This window comes from Pelodiscus sinensis, chromosome 17 (assembly GCF_049634645.1).
Source record: "Pelodiscus sinensis isolate JC-2024 chromosome 17, ASM4963464v1, whole genome shotgun sequence".
Taxonomy (NCBI): domain Eukaryota; kingdom Metazoa; phylum Chordata; order Testudines; family Trionychidae; genus Pelodiscus; species Pelodiscus sinensis.
Window position 1 is genome coordinate 25727700 of NC_134727.1, and position 23982 is coordinate 25751681.

Genomic DNA, 23982 nt, shown 5'->3' on the forward strand with positions numbered 1-23982 from the left:
ATTTTCTCAAGTGCTCAGAACTCAGCAGTTCCACTTATTCTCAGTGGGAACTTTTGGGTATTGAGATATTGCACTTCATTTAAGTGTTCAAATGGCTATTGAGCTCACTTGAAAATCTAGCCATTAGGGGAAAAATAATCAACATGCCTTACAAGTTTTGAAATCCTGTCAATATATTTTTGGAAAGAGACAGAGTAAGGTTGGTTTATATTTACAACATTTTTTTGTTACAAACTTTTGCATAAAATCAGCAGAAATGTCTTTTGTGTATTTTTTCAATGGAAATAGCTGATTAAAAAAAATCTGCCACAGTATTTGCAGCCTGAATGTTGCAGCATTCGACTTATATATGAGAACAAGAAACCTAATTTATTAGATACTAACTAAGCAGAAGTGTAATTGCCATATTATGATAAACCGACAATTAGTCTAATTGGGGCTGTTTATGAAGTAAGATACTGCTCTGCATGATTAGGAGTACCAAAATTTGGCTCTCCTTTTCTACAGCAAAAAACCCCTCAAACAGTATAAATAGTGAAAAGTAAATTTATTAAAATCAAAAGAATTTGAATCTAAAAGATGTTACTAGGAGCATGAGTAAAGTAATCTGCTTTGAGGGAATGTAGATTTTAATCTGACAGAATTTCTTTAAAATACCTTTGGAGAATTAGTAGCTTTGTATTTTATTTTGAGCTGGAAATTGTAATACACAGAAAATACACAAGCAACGTGGGAATAATGGCATAAATTATCTTTACTTCAGTTAGAACTATTATTACTTTCGTGACCCAGTGATTATGAAACTGCACACTTGCAAATGGAAACTTTTGGAATGTGCTCAAGGATCTTGCTAAGAGCAAAGCTCTTTTATTGTTCACTTATTAGTTTTGCCTCGGTAGTGTGCTGTGTTTCCCTTGTACATTGGAGAGAGAAATGTGAAGCACTAAAGGATGTGCAGCGGTTTAACTAAGAAATCAAATAAAAAGTGGGATGAGGACATGACTGTAGTATGAGTGAAGTACCTTGCTCCTGACCAAAATAAGAGTTCATCTGTGGCACTCGATTATAACAACTCATCACCAATGTTCCCTCTAATCTTTTCCATCCATGGGCAGAATAAATTTTGTTATGTGCACCAAAGCACATGCAGATGTGTAACACCAGCACAAATACATGCTGCTGGCTGAGAGAGCTGTGGACTGTCTAATCAGCAGAGCAGCACCTGAATCTCTTCTGGATGGCTGCCCAAGCGCTCAGCTGGTACGGAACACTGCTCATCACTACCACTTTAGAATTTGCCAACCTCCTTCTGTGTGAGCATATGATGGAGCTGTGTTCCTTCACCTATTATCAGAAGAGAAGAACCCTAATAACTTGAAAAAGTAAGGGGTCTCTCTTCCAAGCTGTGTGCATGGATGACTCCCATAAGAACCTAAACAGCTTTTAGAAAAGCAATCTGATTTGGTGGTGTTAGTGAGATATAAATAAGAGTTACCTTATAAAAATTAGAGTGTAGTTCATTTTGCACTGTGTATATTTTTCAAAATTCAACATGATATAAATTGTTGACAAACATTAATTCAAATAAGATTTGGCCTTAAAGGTAGGACAACAATATTTATATTGTCTCTCTAAAAAAATTTCTCCTGCGGGAAGACAGAGTGATGTCATCATGTCACTCTGCTTCCACTGGTTCTGCCCTTGCATGGGCTCCCTGCCTCGGCTACTGCCAGGTGGCTTTGCTGGTCCCTAAACAGCCCGGCTTGGGCAGATTCCGCCTGCCAAGGGTCCTGGTTACTCAGTCACAGCCTTTCGAGCGGCCACAGCTGAGCGGGCAGACCCCTTGGGAGGCAGAATCTTTCCCAGGCCAGGCTGCCAGGAGGCTTTGTCGGTCCCTGAACAGTGTCCAGGGTAGGGAGTGACTCCATCTGGGTCCTGGGTGCCGCTCCGGATCAGACTGCCGCAAGTAATGAGGGTGCAGCAGTACCACCACCATTACTCGCAGGGGAGACCCAGGTAGGGGCTCCGGGGTAGCTGGACCTGGCGACATTGGGGGTCTTCCCAGCGGCCAGAAGGCCTGAGGCACTGCATGAGAGCAGGCCCCCAGGGGAAGTGGCATGGGGTCTAGTGGCTGAGGGGAGACGCTGGCTGCATGCTGGGCCAGCCTTGTCCGCCCCCTGTTCGGGAGGAGTAACCACTGTGCCACGTCCGCGTCTGTCTGCTACCTGTGGTGTGCAACCGTAGGGAGGAGGGGAGGGGGAGGGGCTGAACCACGCGTGGGGCTGCAGCAGTGAGCGGCACTTCTGCAAGGTGGGTGAAGAGGTGCCTGGCAACACTGACCTCAGCAGCCCGGGTCCCCTTTGCCTGGTGCCCCAGAGCCAGGCCTGGTACACCACAGCCTTGGCCCTCCCCAGCTGCTGGGGGGCGAGCTGGGTCTGGCGCATCATGGCCTTGGTCTTCCACGGTGTCCAGAGGGGCGGTTGTGGTTAGGGATGGGGCTGATGCGGCCTCGGCCTGGCCCTCCCTGGTGGCCGGGGGAGAGGTGGGGTTGCCTACTGCCGGAGAGAGGGGTGTTGGTGAGTGTACCAAGCAGGGGGTGCAACCCCTAGCAGTTGAAAATCAGTTGTGCCATGATTCACTTTTACAGAGTTAAAGTAATTGGACAGCTGGCTATAGAGAGCAAAAGGAGCAATTTGTTCTTAGATCTGATGATAATAGGGAGGACATGCATTCATGAAATGATCTCAGATTGAGACATGCTATTCTTTTTCCAGCTGGGCTGAAAAAATGGATGCATTGACTATGAAATCAGCTTCCGACCCAGAAGGTTATCTTGCACACCCAGTAAATGCATATAAACTGGTGAAGCGTTTAAACAACGATTGGCTGGAATTAGAGAATCTAGTTCTTGAGGACTCAACAAGCGGTAAGGTGTTCAAGAGATGAAAACGTTTCTGTAACTTTGCTGCACGTCTGTTTTTCCTTTCCCTGCTTGTATACAGGAAATATGCAAACTTTGTTCTTGTGGTTTCAAATACAGGTTGAGCCTCCCAAATCTGGGTCTTTCTGGTCCAGCAGCATCCGTGCTCCAGCAGGCCCTGGAGGTGGGGAGTGGGAGCCAGTTGGGAGAATGCGGTGTTGGGGAGCCCTGGATGAGCCAGCAGTGGTTGAGCCAGGTGGTGGCTGGGGAGCCATGGCCCAGCTGGGGAACCCCCAAATCAGCAGGGCCAGGCGGGTGGAACCCAGGGAATCCCCTATGGCACTGGGACTCTGGAGGCCGGCAGCCCTGGCCAGAGAACCTCCGGCAGCAGAGGAGTCTTGGCTGAGAAGCCCCATAGCAACAGTGGGGCTAGTGACATCTGAGTATGGGCTAGCAGCAGCTGGGTGGCCTTGGCAGGGTAACCCCAGGGAACCCACAGTGGCAGTGGACCAGCAGCCTGGCCAGAACCCCGGGAAACTCTGGCAGCAGCAAACGTGCAGCAGGATAGAGCCCCAGCCTCAGGAGCCCGGGAGTGGGGCAGCCAGCTGGGGAGCATTGACCTCCTCTGGTCCGGCAAACTCAGGTCGCCAGGGTGCCAGGCCAGGGAGGTCCAACCTGTACTGTTGTCTGAGTTGTGTGAAACAACTTATTTTTTACTAAGCACCGTTTACACTTCTTAGCCACCATTAGACTTTTCCCTTCAGTCAATACCTGATCTGGCCCAGAAGCAGTGCCATAAGTTTGATGATGGCAGAAGCCATTCATGCTGTTTCAGAACATCCAAGCCAATGGAAGAAGAATATGATATACTAAAAGATCTAACTATTAGGACAATTTTTATTTAACGTACATCACAAGAGAACTGAGCATCTTCTGTGAATGTCTCTCATTTGAGCTCATAAGTAGGGCCCTACCAAATTCACAGTCCATTTTGGTCAATTTCATGGTCATAGGATTTTTAAAATGTTAAATTTCATTATTTCGCATTTAAATATGAAATTTCATGGTGTTATTGTAGAAATCCTTACCCAAAAAGAAATTGCGCGGGGGTCGCAAGGTTATTGTATGGGGGTGGCAGTACTGCTACCTTTAATCTTTTGTCTTAAGACTTTGGCTGTAGAGGGAAAATCTTATTCCACTCAGGCTTCCCGATTTTTTTATTTTTTCTTCCCTCACCAGCAGTAATGCCTCTAGCCTTAGGATCAGTAAACAGAATGACTCGGCTACCCAGACTGGTTCTCCAGGGTCTTATGCCAGCTGTTTATGCTGGAGCAGATCATACGTTGTAGTTAATGTCTGTATATTCATCTATTATTCATGAGTTTATCCCTCTAAAAATGTTCCATGTGCTAGCCCTGTCTCTTACTGCATATTCTTCACAGAGAGTCTTGCTTCCTTAAGCTTAAACGTTTTTAATGTCAGTTTATTTTTGTTGGACGCTCTGAAAGTGAAAGACGAAAAGGAGGAAATATTTTTCTTTGAACTCTACTGCATGTTTTCTCTTTCCATTCTGCTTATGTTCAAAGTTTAGAAGCTTTGAAGTCTGTCTGTTTAGTCAAGGGTTTTATAGTTATCCTGGAAGAAATAAAATTGTGATTTTTTTTCTAACAACTAGATCACTTAATTCCACAGAATACTTACTCCTGTCTATAATTTTGATCTTAAAGACTTCCCTGCCATATTTTGTAAAATCGATACTATTATGATTGATGTAACATTTAAGCAGTCAGAACTTTTGTTTTCTTCCCTTTTTTAAGTCTTTCATATAATTTTTGGATACCTTAACACTTCAGGTGCATAATGCAAATAAATGTAAGTTCTTTGTTCATACAGTCTATTTTGTTGGTTGCTGTGTTGAAACAAGAACAGAGAGACTGTTGAGAGAATCCATTTAAAATGAATATGCTATGGCTCTGATATTACCACCCTGTATGATGTTGATCCAACCCTCTATGGTTTTTTGCTTTTATTTGTTTGTTTCTGCTATTAAAAAAACCTGCAAATGAACAGTTAACTTGACCTAAGCTTCTTTACTTTCTAGCATACTCACTCTTATTAGAGACTAGCCAATTAACCCGTCATAAGACGGGATTTTCAGGTCTCTCCTCCACGTCGGTCTTCTCTCCTCTCGCTCCATCTTTCTCTTTCTCTCTCTCTCTCCTCCTACTGCCTTCCCCCTCTCTCTCTCAGCTCTCCTCCGCCTCCTGCCTCTCTCTCTTTCTCTCTCTTTTTCTTTTTCTCCCCCTCCTGCCTCTCACTCGGGGGACCGCAGAGCCCAAATGGCCGTTTGGGCTCCGCACTCCCCATGCTGCATCGGGAGCACAGAGCCCAAACAGCCGCTTGCGCCACTTGCTCCCACACAGCGGTCCGGCTAAGTGGCGCAGAAGTCAGCTGAGCGCCACGACGGGAGACGAAGGGGGACGGGGCAGTGATGTTCACGGCCAGGAGGCAGGGCCTGGAGCCACTGTCATGCCGCACGTCACCGCCCCGCTCCCTTTCCCCTCCCACCGCGGCACTTGGCTGACTTCTGCACTGCTCAGCCGGGCCACTGTGGGGGAGTAAGCGGAGCAAGTGGCTGTTTGGGCCCCGCACTCCCCATGCAGCACGGGCCGCCCAGTGGGAACAGCCAGCATTTCAGTGTTACAGACTCACAGACATTGGGCTACTATATATATGATGGGTTGAAACAGTTTGAAAATATACCATCAGGCCTGAAACTCAACCCACGTAGCAAATTAAAGTCAGGTAAGTACTCAAGCTGTCCCCAAACGCCTCCTTTAAAATGTCATCAGTGGGATCTGGGAATGTCTGGCAACCTCTCTTGGGCCATCAGAGGTCTTCACATCTCTCAGAGCTCCTATTGATTAGCAGATGCTTGATGCTCACAAAGCATAGAGGCCTCTAAAGGTTCAGATGCTGAGTTCTCACATCTGCCTTAGTGGAGTGTTGCCAAAGGAGAAGTGAGGGAGGCTATTGGGGGAGGGAGGAGGAGTGATGTTAAGAAAACGTATTAAGAAAAATGACTAGGTTGAGGCAATAATATCCATAACCCTGCTTTGTTAATGGTGCATCACAAGAGAACTGATCATTTGCTGTTAATGTCTCCCATTTGAGCTCGTAAGTGGGACCCTACCAAATTAACAGTCCATTTTTGTCAGTTTCATAGTCATAGGATTTCAATAATGGTAAATTTCAGGGGGGTCCTGACCCAAAAAGGAGTGTGGGGGCTGCATGGTTATTGTATGAGGATTGTGGAATTCCTACCCTTACTTCTGCGCAGGTGCTGACAGCCACATTCCAGCTGCCCAACTCTGAAGGCAGAGTGGCGGCTGCTGGCCCAGAATCTAGCCCTAAAGGCAAAACTACTGCCAGCAGCAGCCGCGCAGAAATAAGGATGGCCTGGGATGATATTGCCGCTCTTAGGGTATGTCTACACTACAGCACTAATTCGAACTAACTTAATTCGAATTAGTTAATTCGAACTAAGCTAATTTGAACTAGTGCATCTAGACCTAAAAACTAGTTCGAATTAGCGTTTTGCTAATTTGAACTAGCATGTCCACATTGAGTGGACCCTGAACCGAGGTTAAGGATGGCCGGAAGCAGTGCCGGCAGGGCATCAGATTAGGACTTAGAGCGTGGAGCTGCTGTCTCAAGCTAGCCGAGGGCTGTGCATAAAGGGACCCGACCCCCACCCCGGACAGACAGTTCTCAGGGGTTCCCTGCTTGCAAAGCAGTCCTGGCTTGGAGTGCCCTGAATGCCCACACTCGGCACATCATAGCACTCGGCCATCAGCCAGGCTGCACTTGCCGCAGGCTGCCATCTGGGGGGAGTGGGGTCAATCGGGGGGCTGCAGGAGAGCTTCTACCCTGAGGAGCCCGCAGAGCCACCCCAGTCCTCCCCATCGGGGGCTCGTACCCCATTCCTCCATCACCTCCTTCCACTTACCCCTCCCTAGCCCCCCTTCCTGACGTACAAAATAAAGGACACGTGTGTTCAAAAATAGAAACTCTCTTTATTGAACAAAACTCGGAGAGACTGGGAAAAGGAGGTGGGAAAAGGGAGGGAAACTAAAATGATCAGGGGTTTGGAACAGGTCCCATATGAAGAGAGGCTAAAGAGACTGGGACTTTTCAGCTTAGAAAAGAGGAGACTGAGGGGGGATATGATAGAGGTCTATAAAAGCATGAGTGGTGTGGGGAGGGTGCATAAAGAAAAGTTCTTCATTAGTTCCCATAATAGAAGGACTAGAGGACACCACATGAAATGAATGGGTAGTAGGCTTCAAACTAATAACAGAAAGTTCTTCTTCACAAAGCAAATAGTCAACCTGTGGAACTCCTTGCCGCAGGAGGCTGTGAAAGCTAGAACTATAACAGAGTTTAAAGAGAAGTTAGATAAATTCATGGAGGCTGGGTCCATGGAGTGGTATTAGCCAGGGGATAGAAATGGTGTCCCTGGCCTCTGTTTTGGAAGGCTGGAGATGGATGGCATGAGACAAATGGCTTGGTCATTGTCTTCGGTCCATCCCCTCCGGGGTAGCTGGTGTTGGCTGCTGTCGGCAGACAGGCTACTGGGCTAGATGGACCTTTGGTCTGATCCAGTACGGCCATTGTAAGCTCAGGGCTCAGGGTCGGGGGTCTCAGTGGACCACCTTGATTTTCATGCACACCTGCTCCTGGGTGGCCAGGCTGGCAGCTCTCCTGCCCTAGACGGCCACTTTCCTGTACCTAGTTCAAATTAAGCGCTCCGCTAGTTCGAATTAAGTTCGAACTAGCGGTTTGTATGTGTAGCGCCTATCAAAGTTAATTCGAACTAACGTGTGTTAGTTCGAATTAACTTTGTAGTGTAGACATATCCTTAGTTCTTTCCTGCGGCCTGCAGAGCTTTACACTGCAGAACATTACACCCACCCAGAGCTTTACACTGCAGAACATTACACCCACCCAGCTCTGAAAGCAGCAACACAGAAGTAAGGGCAAGATGGGTATGATATTGCCACCTTTACTTCTGTGCTGCTACTGGTGGGGTGTTGCCTTCAGAGCTAGGCACACAGTCAGCATTACAACCACTGCTCTCCAGATGCCCAGCTCTAAAGGCAGCACAGAAGTAAGGCTGGCAATACTCCGACCCTCCTAAAAAAACCTCGTGATCCTCTTGCAACTCTCTTTGGTTCAGGACCGGCAATTTGGTAAATGCTGGTCTCCTCCGTGAAATCTTTCACATATACGGAAAAGCACACACAAGGCCAGATTTCATGGGAGGATACCAGATTTCACGGTCTGTGATGCATTATGTGTGACTGTGAAGTTGGTGTAAGCTTTCCCTTTAAACCAAGAGGCAAAGGACAAGATACGTGTATAACCAAAGAGTCTGAGAGGACTGGTTATGGTTCAGTCTCAACTGTTTGATTCCAATTGAGGGTGTATAGCAAAACAAAACACATGTTCCCAATCCTGGGCTACGTCTGGTAATGATTATATGCATCTGCGTTGTGGAGTGAACTTGTTTTCTTCTTTTAACTGAAAGGTTTTATCACAAACCTCACAATTCAGCGTCAGTTCTTCCCATCTGACGAAGATGAGACAGGTGCTGCTAAGGCTCTAATGCGTCTACAAGACACATACAAACTGGATCCTGAGACCATTTCGAAGGGAAAACTACCAGGTAATTCTCCTCTGCTTTAAGATTCAAAGAAGTGATTTTTTCATTGACATGTTTGTGATGGCAGTGCTTCAGAAGACTGGGCAAAATTTTCAAAAGCATCAGAGAAGTCCCTTTTCAAAAGTCACGGTAGGTGTGTCTACACAGCAAAGTAGCAAAGTTATTTTGAAATAACTTTCCTAGCGTCTACACAAGCCAACTGCTATTTCGAAATTAATTCGAAGTAGCGGAGGGCTTATTTCGAAATTGGTAAACCTCGTTCCACAAGGAATAGCGCCAATTTCAAAATTGCTATTTCGAAATAAGCGCTTGTGTAGATGTTTATTTCGAAATAGGGGGCCTCCAGCCCTTCCCAGGGTGCCCTGCTGGCCGCCCTGGCCACAAGGTAACTTCTGACCTGATGACCTGCTGGAAAAGCGATTCAGTGTCCAAGCAGTGTGGATGTGCTATTTCAAAATAGCAAAAAGATATTTCAAAATGCATTTTGCGTGTAGACGTGTTATTTCAAAATAAAATATTTCAAAATAACTATTTTGAAATTAGATATTTTGAAATAACTCTATAGTGTAGATATACCCTTAGAAGCATTTGCAAACCTGAATCTCTTTGAAAGTCAGTACGGTGTAGGCTCTTTAGTTATTTAGTGCTCTTGAAAATTTTGCTTACTTGTCTGTCCCCTATTCAGAAAAGCATGAGTAGGTGTATGAAATCTTATATTGTGTTTGTCTCCAAAACAATGGAATACAGTTCTGTGCCAGTTAGCACATTCTGCACAAACTCAAGTAACAATTGAAGTGTTTTTAATGGCATTTTAATTGAGCAGCTCATAAGCAGACATGACAAGAATCCTTTCAGAGAATGGCTGAACGGTCATGTATCTCTTCTGTTTATAGTTATTTTTCTGATCGGTCACTCATCGAGTGTCAGGCTCTGAGAATCAAATGACAGCTTTGGGAATTGGGGCTTCTTACTGCCTTTCCCCTTTTTAAAGATCTGATATTATTAATATTAGCCTTTATCAGTTGTGCTCGGCATTGGCTTAGCTCTGTTCCTACTGAAGGCAATGTGGGTTTTACTGTTAAGTTCAACAGGCGTCTGAACAGTTCTGAACACTATTGACAATCCCACCTTTCATCTAATATTTCTGTATGGACAACACAGACTTAGCATAGTAGTTTAAGGAGTGCTTGCTTCAGAGGTCCCAAGTTTAAATTTTCATCAGGCCCTGGTGATAGAAGTGCAAATCCTATGCAGAAGATTAGCAGAGCAGTGGAAAGTGTCATGCTTTGTGTTCTACTGGCTGCAAGTTGAAATAGAGTCTAATCCATTGCAAGCCTTAATCTATAACTGGCCTTAACATCATTGAACAGAGACTTGTGCATTGAAATGACAAGTTTGGGAGTAATGGGGTAAACTGTTCCTTTAAGACTTAGCTTCCTCATTCCAGGAATTCTGGAGAAAACATGGACCTGGAAGTGGTAGAGGGCGGGAGTTGGGAGACAGGAAGTGGCCCTAAGAAGACTAGTTAGTATGTGGGGCAAAAACAGGTTACTGTTTCTTTAAAGGACCCAGACGAGGGGCCTTGTGGTATAGGAGGAGGGTAGGTTTCCCACTCAGTCAGTCAGTTATTAATCCAGCCCTCACACCCTTGGCAGGGAGGAACAGAACAAAAGGTCTCTGTTCTCTCTGGGAAGAGGGAAGAAATAGAGAGGGGCTGTTTGCCAGTGCTCTGTTGAGCCCCCCAGAAGGACATGGGATAACTCAGCATCTCCTTACGAGGCTGTGGAAAAGGGAGTTGGAACCCCAACTCCCAGGAAATACAGGGCAGAAGGACCTTAGCTATCCAGGTTCTTCTCTATTTGGTAGCTTTATTGTTGAAAGACTTATGGTCAGCCCCGCTGAAGCTGGACCAGTGAAACACAGAGGGCTTCCTGGGACAGAAAGGGAGAAGGCTTTTACAGACATCATTGAGTGTAAAACAGATGTTTCCCAAATATCCAAGCATTTGGTCTTTCTTGCATCCAGCTGCTAAATCACGCTAACCAAAGCAGCTAAAATTATCCTATATGATTTCCTGTAAGCAGTAACTGCCATAAGGATGTTATCTGCTTACCTGTGAGAGGAGATGACACTCTCACGATTGAGATAAGGTCCATACTGTGAAGATAATTGAGACATCTTGGTGAAAGGTCACGAATTCTGTTGCCATGAAAGCCTGAGGCCATCCAGTCACATCCATATATTATGTAAAGAAATTACTTTCGCTGAGCCTAAGAGTGCTTTGTATAACTATTGGCCTGGTTTCTGGATGTATTCCCAGAGCATACGAACTCCACCAAAGCCGCATCATATTTTCCAGCTGATTTCAAGAGCATTGTGTCTGACAGCAATAGCATAAACATGCCTTTTTGTGCTGACTCCACACATGTGGCATTGAGAACGTGAGCAGCCCTTATCATGGTGTTGGATTTGCATGTATGTAAGTTGCACCGAATGGCTTGTTCTTCAAGTGGTGTCCCTGTGAGTGCTCCACTCAGGTCTCGGTGCATGCCTGCACCAGGGATCGGAGATTTTTGCGAGCAGTGCCCATCGCATCACACCTATGCATTCAGCGGCCCCTCCCCCCGGAGCCTGTGGAATTTGTGCGCGTCGCAAGTCCCGTCAGTTCCTTTTCAACTGTCCCTGGCTGAAGATGGAGTTCAGAGCAGTGCTCTTCTTCCTGACAGGAAAAACAGAAATCCTCTATTAGTTTCGGGTTTTTATCTCATAGTTTTACTTAGTTTGACCTTTTTCAATGTTTTCTTCACTTAAAAGGGGGGCGGGAGTGGCAGCCGCGGCAGCTTTTCTTCTCCACAACAATGCCGGGTTCCCCCAGCTTCAAAAAATGTGATGTGTGCAGAGTCTCAGTGCCTACCTCAGATGGCCATGTCTCGTGTCAAATGCCTGGGAGAGTCTCATGTGGCACAGAAGTGCCCTCATTGCCTGAATATGACAGCAGGGGCCAGAAAAGACCGTGAAATGCAGCTCAAGACTATTCTCTGGGAAAAGCGTCTTCAAGCACCAAGCGACAAACCAGAGCAGGTATGGGCACAGCAGAAGCCCTGTGTTAGGGCAGCTTCATCACCCCGCAAAGGCTCTCAAGCCACAAGGGCTTCCCCGGCACACTCCCTGTCCCGAGCTGCCTGTAGCCTCTCGTTCCCCGGTGCCATCAGTCTCTGGTACTGCAGAGAAATGCAAGTCAGTCCCAGTCAGGAGAGCTGAGGCACGAACTAAGACCTCCACATCAATTGGCACCACTGAGGCAACAACTTCAGATAAGCCGCATATGCCTCCTCCATCAGCTCCGGTGAGCTCTGCCTCTGCAACCAGTCTGACCGGGCAGAGTGATTTTGACTACCCTATGGCATCGCAGCACAAGAAAGCGCTGTACAAAACGCGGCACCTACAAAATATCAGTCTGATTCTAGAGGAGTAACTGGCTCACCACGCTCCGTGGCACAGGGGCACGCTAACACTTCACAGAGTAGCCCCCACTTGCCTACACTACTATCCCCAAGATCTGACTATGGTAGCGGGCCTAGGAGCAGGCTGTCATCAGGCCACTCCTCTCCTTCTCCATCACTGTCTTCCTGGCATTCATACAGGGACCACTCCCTTCAACAACATCCCATTTGGTCCAGCCAACCATGGATGTATCCCCCACATCAGCTCCCGCCTCAGTGGAGCCCCTGGGATACATGGTAAGGGTACTGACAGCGGTCCTCCCATACCTACCATTCAAGGCACACAGCCTCTACATCCCAGCAACACCACACCTCTAGGCACTCACCTGCAATCTCTTCACGCTCCTCACCTGCTTATCCACCCTCAGTAATTTCTCAAGAGGGTTGAGAACTTGCCTCAGTCAGATTCAGAGAGTTCCTCACATGAACCCAAATCCAGGCAGGAGGAAGCAGTATTCCAGATCTCACCTTCTCCTCCAGCCAATGACCAGAAACATTTTCAGGAACTTTTCAAACGGGTAGCACAATCACAAGACATTACATTACAAGAGGTGCAGGACAAACAATACAAATTACTCACCATATTACAACCCTCAGCATCCTCAAAGATAGCTTTACCCATTAATAAAGCTATCCTTGAACCTTCGGATGCCTTGTGGCAAAATCCAGCCTCTGTTCTTCCCGCAAACCGCAGAGCGGACAGACAATATTTCGTCCCTACAAAGGACATGGACTTTCTATTTACCCACCCACAGCCAAATTCATTGGTGGTGGACTCTCTGAAACACAATTTGAATCTACGCCCTGTGACAAAACACAAACGGCTAGGCACCTTGGGCCGCAAAGTGTACTCTTCAGCCACACTTCATTTCCGTATATCTGATTATACAGCACTGTTGGCTAATTAGGATCATGCCAATTATGCCAAATTATAAGACTTGCTACAGAACCTCCCTGAAAAAGCAACCTCACCTCCAACCCATCAGTAAGGAGGCCGCTATGGATGTTGCAGATACCGCAGCTAGAGCCACAGCCATAGTAATGCACAGGGCCTCGTGGCTGCAGTCATCAGGGGTCCCAAAGGAATTACAAGCAAGTGTGGAGGATCTCCCCTTTGACAGGAAACAATTGTTTGCTAAAAATACAGATGAGATCCTACACTCTATGAAGGACTCTCATATGTTACTACGCACTTTGGGTATGTACAGCCCTCCCAATAAGAAGCGTAAATACACTCTACCAAAAACCGAGGGATTGTAATTACAACTATTACAGGCAGCAGCAGAGTCCATATGACAATGTCCTAATAGGAGGAGGAATCAGCAAAATCAGTCCTCCGCAAATCAGTCCACCTATAACAAGCAGCAAATTTGAAGTTTTGGTTGGGGGTCTGAGCGACTACCCCATAAGTCCACTGCGGTCCAATGTCACCTTCGGTCACCGCCTGAGACCTTTCTACCAACAGTGGGCCCAAATTACCACAGACAAATGGATCCTAGAAATTATCAGATCGGGTTATACAATCCCCTTTACTTCCACGCCGCCTACCCTACCCTGTCCCTCTTCAGGGACCCCTCTCACAAGCCCCTGTTACGGGCAGAAGTGCAAAAGCTAGTTACCTTAGGAACAATAGATCATTATCGGTACAGAGTCCTCCCCTTTGGCTTTTCTACGGCCCCTCGAGTATTTTCAAAGACCCTAGCTGTAGTCACGGCCTTTCTCAGAAGACAAAACATCATTATCTTCCCTTACCTAGACGAGTGTCTAATCAAAGGCCCTACCTATCAGCACACTACTATCATGACAACTATTACCAGGGAATATTTTTCCTGACTTAGCAAAAGATAGAGTTTATTGGCGCATTGCTAGACTCAGTCACAGCAAGAGCCTACCCCCCGCCACAAAGATTCAGGGCAATCTGCGACCTCATTCAACAGGTCAGACAGGCTCCCTTCTCCACAGTCTGAACGTGTTTTCAATTACAGGGGCATATTGCAGCCATGATGTTTGTGGTCTTGGTCGCGAGGCTGCACACGTGTTGTCTACAACATTGGCTCGCAATCAACTATATACCAACCCGACACAGCCTCGCGAAGCACCTCTTGCTTCCTCCACCAGTGCTGCGGTCCCTCGAATGGTGGACATCTCTGAACAACCTCCTCGTCAGTATACTCTTCCACCGACCAGACCTTTCAGTTACTATAACAGATGCATCACTCATGGGCTGGGGACCCCACTGTGGTGCAGCGTCAATACATGGGTCCAACACAAGAGAAATTTTCACATCAATATCCAGAGCTCAGGGCTGTTCGCAGGGCTTATGCCCATTTCCTTCACCTGATAAAGGGCAGAACTATATGTGTCCTCAAAGACAACACACCTATGTTTTATGTCAACCGGCAGGGGGGTCCTGATCACACACTCTGTGACAAGGCAGTCAGATTCTGGAACTGGTGCATCAGAAACTAGATAACCCGAGAGGCTATGTACATACCAAGACAACAGAATGTGAGAGCTGACAAACTGAGCAGACATTTCTCCGATCAGCACAAGTGGGAGATAAATACCAACGTCTCCCTTTCAATCTTCCGCAAATGGGGCTTTCCAATTATAGACCTCTTTGCAACACCTCATAACTGCAAATGCCACAGATTCTGCTCTCAGGCAGGACTAGGCAAGAGGTCAGAAGGGGACGCCTTCACCACCCGCTGGACAACTCCCCTACTTTATGCCTTTCCACCAATCCCGCTTATCGCCAGAGTGATCAACAAGATCCAATCCGGCCATGGTAATCTTAATAGCCCCAGTCTGGCTGAGACAGCCGTGGTTCCCTTAGCTACACTACCTGTTGATAGATCAACCTAACCCCTTCCCAGCGGTGCTGAATCTCCTCACACAGCTCTACGGCAGTATAAATCATCTCAGTATCAAAACCATGAAACTCATGGAGTAGTTTATCCATGGTTCCAGAATGAAGAATTTACTTGTTTGGACAGGGTTAAATTTGGTTAAATTTGGTCCTTGACACACTCACCAGGCCACCCTATGAGCCATTAGCCACTACGCCACCACAATACCTGTCTATGAAGGTGGCATTCATAGTGGCAATAACATCAGCAAGAAGGGTAGGAGAAATCACAGTCCTCATGGCAATCCTCCATTCACTATATTTACCAGGGATAAAGTCATACTCAGACCTCACTCCAAGGTCATATCCAACTTCCATGTAAATGAACCCATTTACTTACCTGCCTGTTTCCCTAAATCTCATGCCACCCTCAAGGAGGTTATATTACATACGCTGGATGCAAGAGAGGAATTGCATTCTACCTTGATAGAACTAAAGCAACTGGGAAATCGGACAGGCTCTTCGTTGCATGGTCAGGACCATGCACAGGAACAGCAGTTTCTACACCGTGCCTATCCAAGTGGATTGCAGGCTGCATACGTACCGTTTATGAACTTAGGGGCAGACAGCCACCACAGCCCGTTAGGGCTCATTCCACACATGCAGTGGCCACTGTAACGGCCTTCCTGAACAATGTACCATTGGCAGACATTTGTAGAGCAGCCACGTGGTCCTCACGCCATATTTTCACACACACAAGGGGCCAATAGTCTCCACATCTCTAGCAGATGCGGTCCTTCCTCCTTCCACTTAGACTCCAATGCTCACCTCCATCGGGCAGGTACTGCTATGGAGTCACCTGAGTGGAGTACCCGCAGGGACATCACTCGATGAAGAAGAAGTTACTCACCCTGTGCAGTAACAGTGGTTCTTTGAGATGTGTGTCCCTGTGAATGCTCCACTACCCTCCCGTCCTCCCCTCTGCTTGGAGTTTACAGGGACTTCAGGTAGAAGAGGAACAGACGGGACTTGTGCTGTGCACAAGTTCCACAGGCTCCCGTGAGGGGAGGGGCCACTGAGTGCACAGGTGTGGCACAAGGGGCACTGCTCACAAAAATCTCTGATCCCCGGTGCAGGCATGTACTGAGACCTGAGTGGAGCACCCACGGGGACATACATCTCGAAGAACTATCATTACTGCACCAGGTGAGTAACTTCTTCTTTGTTATGTCTTTTAACTGATAGAAATGGATTTGTACAGGCACAAATTCTTCTTTACCTTAAACATAAAATGCTACGTAGAGTAATTAGAATCCCTTTCTGCCAAAATTATTATTGTATTAGCTAAGATACATTAGGTTCTCATTGATGTTGTGATCGCTGTATAAGCAAATAACACAGAGACAGCCCTTGCCCTGGGGAGCTCACAGTGACAGGAAGGATGGTCGGGTGTCAGGCTGAGACTTGTGAGGTCTGGATTAAATTCCCTGCTGTGCTACGGACTTCCTGTGTGAGAATGAGCAGGTCACCGAAGGTATGTCTACACCGGCGATGGGCAACCAAGAAGAGTGAGTGGGCCACACAAGTGGCCCTTCTTCATCTCAGTGGGCCACAGCTGTCCGCAGCCCACTGTGGCCCCACTGACCCCTGGTGGCCTTCTTCCCCACTGGGGCACTAGAGCCCCACATTTCCTACCCCTCCCCTTACCTCCCAGCATTTTCAGAGTGCCCGATTTGCGCTTGGTTCCCACTCTTCCCACTCCCTTCCACAGGTGGAATGCTGTTAATCAGCTGTTCATAACATTCTAGCTCTGGGAGGAAGTGGGGATAGCAGGGATGGAGCGGAAGTACTGGGAGGAAGGGGGAGGAGTAGGCAGTGTGAGGCTCTTGGTGCCCCATTGCATGAGAGGCACACGGGGGAGGGAGACTGACAGGGGGTCTGCAGGCTGCAGGTGAAGCTCCAGTGGGCCCCAAGTAGCCTGCAGGCTGGAGATTGCCCACCATTGGTCTACATTGTGTTTTCAAACCCACAGTAGCAAGTCTCAGAGCCCAGGTCTTCAGGCATTTGCTGTGGAGGTAAAATCAGTTGTGTAGCCATTACAGCTGGAGCGCAGACCCTGAAGCCTGCCCCTCATCCTAGAGTTAAGAACCCAAGCTCCAGTCCAGTCCCAAATCTTGACACAGCTGCTTTTAGTGCTGTAGCACCAGCCCAAGTCTTTCAGTGTTGAGACTCACTCTTGCTTGCAGTGTAGTTGTACTCTTCGTCTGTGCCACGGTTCCCCATCTGTGAAATGTCAGTAATAGCACTTCATACCTTAGTGGGATGTGGTCAGGAGAAACCCATGAAGGATTCTGAAATGCTCACGTATGCTATTTGGGAGTTGGGTAGGTATCTTAGATATATTGAAGGCTAGAACTCACAATCCTATTTTTATACAAAACTCCCATTGTCTTCCATTGGAGATAATCACATGCTGCTATGGCAGAATATGGCACTTAACTCTAAGGTAAATGGATTTTGGTGAGTGGTAGGGGATCTGCAATCTTGGCACGGTGTCCCCTTTTGAAAACCTTTTCAGATGAGGTCAGCATTTACAAATATCTCCCAGCCACCTCCAGGCCGAAAATATTTTCACTCAAGATTTGCAAAGAGCGCTTACAATTCTTTTTTTAATTTACAAATTTAGGAACAAAATACAGATCGTCTTTGACAGTGGATGACTGCTTTGGCATGGGGAAGACTGCTTACAATGAAGGCGATTACTATCATACCGTGCTGTGGATGCAGCAGGCATTGAAGCAGCATGACGAAGGGGAGGATGCAGTCATCACCAAAGTGGAGATTCTGGACTATCTCAGCTATGCCGTTTTCCAATTCGGTGACTTACACAGGGCTGTGGAGCTCACCAGGCGCCTGATTTCCCTTGGTGAGAAATACAAATGATTCAGTTTTTTAAAGCCAGGGTAGAATGGGATGTGCTGTAGGTAGCAATGCAAAGAACACCTATGTTCCACAGAGCGAGTAACATTTACAGAGAAATGACCTGTCCTATGGCACACAGTAACATTAATATTGAGAACTATAGCTTGACCCTAAAAGCTGATCCTAAGCATCAACACACATCTGACATGGTGCAATATCCATAGTGTATCCTGTCATGGAAAGAGGCTTTTTATTAGTTGCAACATTTTTTATTCATAGAATCATAGAATACTGGGACCTCGAAAGGTCATCGAGTCCAGTCCCCTGCCCTCATGGCAGAACCCAGTACTGTCTAGACCATCCCTGATAGACATTTATCTAACCTGTTCTTAAATATCTCCAGAGATGGAGATTCCACAACCTCCCTAGGCAATTTATTCCAGTGTTTAACCATCCTGTCAGTTTTTCCTAATGTCCAACCTAAACCTCCCTTGCTGCAGTTTAAACCCATTGCTGCTTGTTCTATCCTCAGAGGCCAAGATGAACAAGTTTTCTCCCTCCTCCTTGTGACACTCTTTTAGATACTTGAAAATCACTATCATGTCCCCTCTCAATCTTCTCTTTTCCAAACTAAACAAGCCCAATTCTTTCAGTCTTCCTTCATAGGTCATATTCTCTAGATCGTTAATCATTCTTGTTGCTCTTTTCTGAGGCCTTTCCATATTCAACTGACTCTCTCAGGATTCTGGTTTCTCTACCTAATCCTACCAACCTCTATGCTTCATTCCATCATCGTTTTAGTGCTTCTTTATGCCAAAAGAAAGGCTTTTGCCCAAGGGCTTCAAGGGATTGGATTTTTCAGATGCTTAGATGAATTTGGTCTAATGGTGCTTGTATAAAAGCCCCGTCTTTAGCTCAAGGCAGATCAACTTTGCTTTCTTCCTTCTTAGTAAGAGAGTGAGTTACAGGGTAAGTTATATGGGAAGGAATGATTGTACCTAGTAGTCTGGACCAGCCAATCTGAAATGCAAGGTATCTGTTCTTTTCCAGATTATGGCCTGATCAGCCATGTTATGTGACTGTAGACTGAAAAATAGCTGCTGTCTTTTACTGCAAGTTTGGCTGTATCCCAAGAGGGAGGGGGTGGGGGTGTGTGCGCGTATGCGCGCACCCACTCTCTTAACTTTGGAAAGCTCTTCAGAATCAAAATCCCCATATGTATTATTGTCAAATACAATCTTCTGTGCCAGGGGCCTGGACAGTGTCTGCAAAGCACAAATAAGTTGTCCATATCAGCATCACACAATAGGACAGATTTGACAGGGGCTGCTCAGAGAGGCTCAATTGTGCTATCAGTATAAGGAGGCTTGGCCAATAGTTGCCTGGACTCTGTGATAGTATCCAGTGTGATTAAAGCAGAGCCCTGTAAATCTGCAAATCTCTGCAGATCCAGATCTACATTTTGTATCTAGAGCTCTGCAAATCTGCTGCTATCCACTTGATATTAGGGATGTGAAAAGGTTTGGGCTTGTCGGTTAATGTCCATGGTTACACACAGGCTCCCGCTACCTGTGGGGAGCTGGCTTTTAAGCTGGCTCCCTGCACACATTGGCTCCCGAGGAGCCGCCTCTCCCCGCACCCCAACCCCATGCTGGTGCCTCTGATACAGAGGTAGCAACATAGGGGAGGGGGACAGGTGAAAGCTGGTACACACGGGAAGCCGACTACCACCCTGCGTGTAACTACTAACTTTTTCAGCAGTTACACAGTTACTTAATTACACACATTTTAACACCTCTACTTGAGATCCATGCATGGATATCCTGCATCTACAAGCCATGTTTGCAGATTTGATGCGGATACAAATGTTGTATCCGCACATGGCTTTATAAATACTGAGTGCTCTCAGGAAAACTCCACGTTATTTGCATTATAAAATAAAAACTGGGCATAGGGGGGAATTATTCTTGGTGATTGCATTAAAACTGCCTTAAGCTATTAATGAGGACCAATGAATTATTTCTGTCTTGGGTCAGACTGTTAAAATATATTGATGTCTGTAGCCACATTAAAATTGATTTAATCTAAATCCCCACAAGATGGAAGAGTTCTAAAGCTGTTAGTATAGCAAGATAACTCTTTTAACAAACCTGCTATATGATACAGTCCTGCAGTTTTGCTAGAGATTGGCTCTTCCCAAAACCCCAGAGGTAAGCATCTCCAAATTTCTGGAGACATTCTCGTCCAGATCTGAATGTTGTGATTCTGATCCTTCTTTAACCCTCACTCAAGGCAAGATTGTGCCTTGCACATGGAGAATGAGAGAGGTGGAGGAAATGGGTTGTGTGGTAACAGATCGAACTCAGCCAGATCTCCTTATACTCCAGCATGAGCTTGTCTGGGAGAGAACTCTGCAGTCTGTGGAGAGGATGCAGCGTAAGTGGGGGTGCAGGCCATGGCTCTGACTTTACCCCAGGCATTCTCACTTGCTTCCAAACTTGCAATGCCTGTGTGGGGGGTGGAGTGGGGACTGATCACTCAAACAGGATTACAGCCAATTCTTTCAGTACCTTCTTTCGGTGAACGTGTGCAAGGATTCATGTAAGAATAGGAGACAATCAGTCTGTTTCAATTCTTTCTCCTCTAGAAGAACATGTTAAGAAATGTGGAAGCAAAGGTCACTTTGCAGGAATTATCTTTAGGTGGCTTAATACTTTACCATATCGTCTTAATCTCCGTCTCAAATCAAAATGGGAAAAAATAGTATTTAGCCCTGCTATTTCTACAGAAACATGGGAGGGTATCTGGTTTAACACGAAATATATTTCAGGTTCTTGATTAAACAGGTACAACTGTATTCTAGAAGGTTGGTTGAAGGCTGGATTGGCAACTTATAGCATATATAGGAGGTGCAGACAACCACATGCCAACCTTTCACACATCCTCTCTACCTGTCAAACAGAACACAGTCTGGAACACCACATTCTGTGCTTGCTCAGAAACTTTAATGTCAATATCTTTCCTGCTTCACACTTGTGCATTTTAGGGTTGCTGGACGAAATGCAGGGCCAGTCCTAACCAATTGGTGACTCCGGGTGGCCACTCATCTCGCTTGTAGGGTTGCCAGATAGTTTTAAAAAATACCACCCCTCTGCCCCCCCCCCCCCCCCCCAACCACACACCCACACACAAGAAAAAGCCAGGGAAAATTTGTTGAGGGGGGAAAAAAAAAAAAAGCTTGACTCATCAGTAAGGAAACTTCTGCGTCCTTTCGCAGTTTAGTTTTAGTCCCCAGTACTCATAAGCAGGGGGCCTGACACGCTTGCCAGGCCCCTGGGCAAGATGGGGGGCGCAGTTTCATACTTCTGGAAGGGGTAGGGCTGGAGCAGCCAGCTCTCAGCACTGCCAGGAGCACACCTCTCCCCAGCCAGTCTGCAGAGCTGCCCAGAGCATGCATGGCAGTAGCAGCATTGGTATGGGCGGCCTGGAACCCATACCAGGCCCTGGGGCAACTGCCCCCTTTGCCTCCCCCTCCTCCCATTAGCAGGCCTGCTCAGAGGTCATATTTCCACTTAATTATCTATTTCATTTATAGATATTGAGTTTGTTCTGTTTCTGTTTTACATAAACACACAAAGGTAAAAGGATTTATAGCCACCTTTGGAGGAGGACACAAGAGGTAAAGAAACACTTCGAGTCTTCCCTCCAGTTTGTACAGCCAGTCTAGGTTTCTGTTCACATAGCTTTCAGAGATTGTAGCCCATTGGGTATGCTTGTTTTAGAAGAGCAGCACCATCTGTGTCTAGGGGAGGCTGATATAGGCAGGATCACTGGTGCAGTGTGGATGGGCTCCAAGTTTCTCAGACTAAATTACTGAGTTAGGATGAATGAATTCCACTATTTTTTTCTTTCCATTCTCTTCAACCTAGATTCTGCGCACGAGAGGGCAGGCAGCAATCTGCGATACTTTGAGAAGTTGCTGGAGAAAGAGAGAGTGGCAACGCTACTAAATAAGACGTCAACGATGACAAAATCATTGGTGCGAAATGGGGTTTATGAAAGACCTGCTGACTACCTGCCGGAGCGTGATACCTATGAAGCTCTGTGCAGAGGTGAAGGTGTGAAAATGGTGAGAGAAGAAGGAAGTGCTGACTTGGAATGTTCTTTCTATAGTTCATGTTGCAGGATAGCCTGCCAAAGGCTATGTCCTAGTGGTTCCTATGGCTTATCGTAAAGCCAAAGTTTGCTGTTGGATTTGTAGTGTTCCCTGCCAAAGCTACTTTCCAGAACACATGCTCTCTGCAAGTTGCCATTGCTCCAGCAAATATATGACTATGCCATCAACAAGAAGGTTTCTTTCAAATGTCATCCCTTTCTATTTTCATCAGAAATATTCCCAGGGGGAAGGGGAGGGAATTAATAATGGAATAGAAAGTGGCTGCCTGCTAAGAAAAAGGTGCAATAGGTAAATTGAATCCTCCACAGTGACTGTGGTAGAATTTACCAGGCTATTATTGGAGCTTCTCTAACTCCGCATTTGAGATTCAGAAGTGGGAATTATGTGATTATCCCTAAGTAGTATATGCTGGTGAATGTTGACCTCTTAAAGTTGACCTCTGAATAGAAATATAATCAGTGAACTTTCTAGTTGTTCCATCTCAAGTTGGGGAAAAAAATGAATAAATAGAAGTAATTTAAAAAAAAATTATTTATAGTGACACAATCTGTATAGTATCCATTTTAAAAAAAAAATCTTTTCTTTCCCTATTCCCATCATTCTCTTAAGACAAGCCCAAATGTTTACTTTTCACTGCCGGTAGATGGTGAAAAGAACATAGTTTTGGTGATTCTGCTTCTCCTGCTTTACGTAGGAAGCCGGTAGGCTGTGATTTCTTGTCCGTCATAGGTAAAGACGGCCCTTTCTGACTGAGTGGGGTTTCTGTATGTATAAGCAGACTCCCTGATGGAGGGCTTAGGGTCTTCCTTATGTGGAGTCATTTAGATACTGCACTTGAAAAAATTGAGAGCATGTTGCTTAATTAATTCTACTCTGGAACTTCCAGCTGTTTAATAACTAGGCATATGGAATTCATAACATAAACCTACTTAGGAAAAGAGCTCTCCTCTGCTCAGTTGCAAGATATTTCAACAATTGTCCTTCCTGTGTGTCCAGTGACCCATTTTGAACACTTAGAGCAGCTGGCTGTGCTAGAAGCCTTTGTAACGGTTGTTGAATTCAGTTATCTCTTTGGGGCAGCTGTTTTAATCACCAAAGGGAGCAGTTTGTGATACCCTGTCCTCAAATACGTCTGAAATTTTTAGATGAGACACAACTTCTGTATCTTCTGGGCTTTAGTTGTCTCTGTTTCTGCAGTCTTGCTGCAAAACCTTGCCATGGAAGAAACAGAATTCTAGCCAGTTGGGTACTTGCTTTGTCATTTGATGTCCATAATCTATAACTTGTTACTATTTAATCCCTCTTAAGGGTATGATGTCACAGCCATTACTCAGTGGCATAGTGTGGGAAAAGATTGTTCATTACCCTTTACTCCCAGAAAATTTTTAAGTAACATTTCGGTCCTTGTTAAATGTAGTAGGCCAGAAAGTGGAGACATTCCGCTTCCAGGTGTCTTCTGTACCACAGCACAGAGGACACTTGTTGGTCTTGGTATTAAACATTTAAAGAAAACAGATGTGTGTGTGACTGGGGACTTATATTTCAGACACCTCGGCGACAGAAGAGGCTGTTCTGCAGGTACCATGATGGAAATAGAAATCCCTGTCTCATCATAGCTCCCTTTAAGGAAGAAGATGAATGGGACAGCCCTCATATCGTCCGATACTATGATGTCATGTCTGATGAAGAAATAGAAAAAATTAAGGAGCTGGCTAAACCAAAGGTGGGTGTCCCCTCTTCTATTTCCAGCTCACCAGTGGTTGCTATTTCAGCACTTTATTTCTAACAAGGAAGATTGTGAAATAGATTAAATAAGTTTAACTTCACATCCTGACCTATACAATGTATCTAAACTATGTGCTGTGAACAAGGCAGTGTTCCCTCTAA

General features: G+C 46.0%; 1 protein-coding gene across 5 annotated transcripts in view; it reads left to right on the forward strand.

Annotated features, from left to right (window-relative positions):
• Positions 1-23982, forward strand: part of P4HA2 (prolyl 4-hydroxylase subunit alpha 2) — a 66122-nt gene that overhangs the window by 20923 nt on the left and 21217 nt on the right. For all 5 annotated transcript variants that reach the window (XM_006129906.4, XM_006129907.4, XM_006129909.4 and 2 more), the window contains 5 exons: positions 2775-2926; positions 8511-8648; positions 17683-17922; positions 21848-22047; positions 23642-23818. In XM_006129906.4, coding sequence (XP_006129968.1) covers positions 2775-2926; positions 8511-8648; positions 17683-17922; positions 21848-22047; positions 23642-23818 — 907 coding nt within the window. The remainder of the gene's footprint in view (positions 1-2774; positions 2927-8510; positions 8649-17682; positions 17923-21847; positions 22048-23641; positions 23819-23982) is intronic.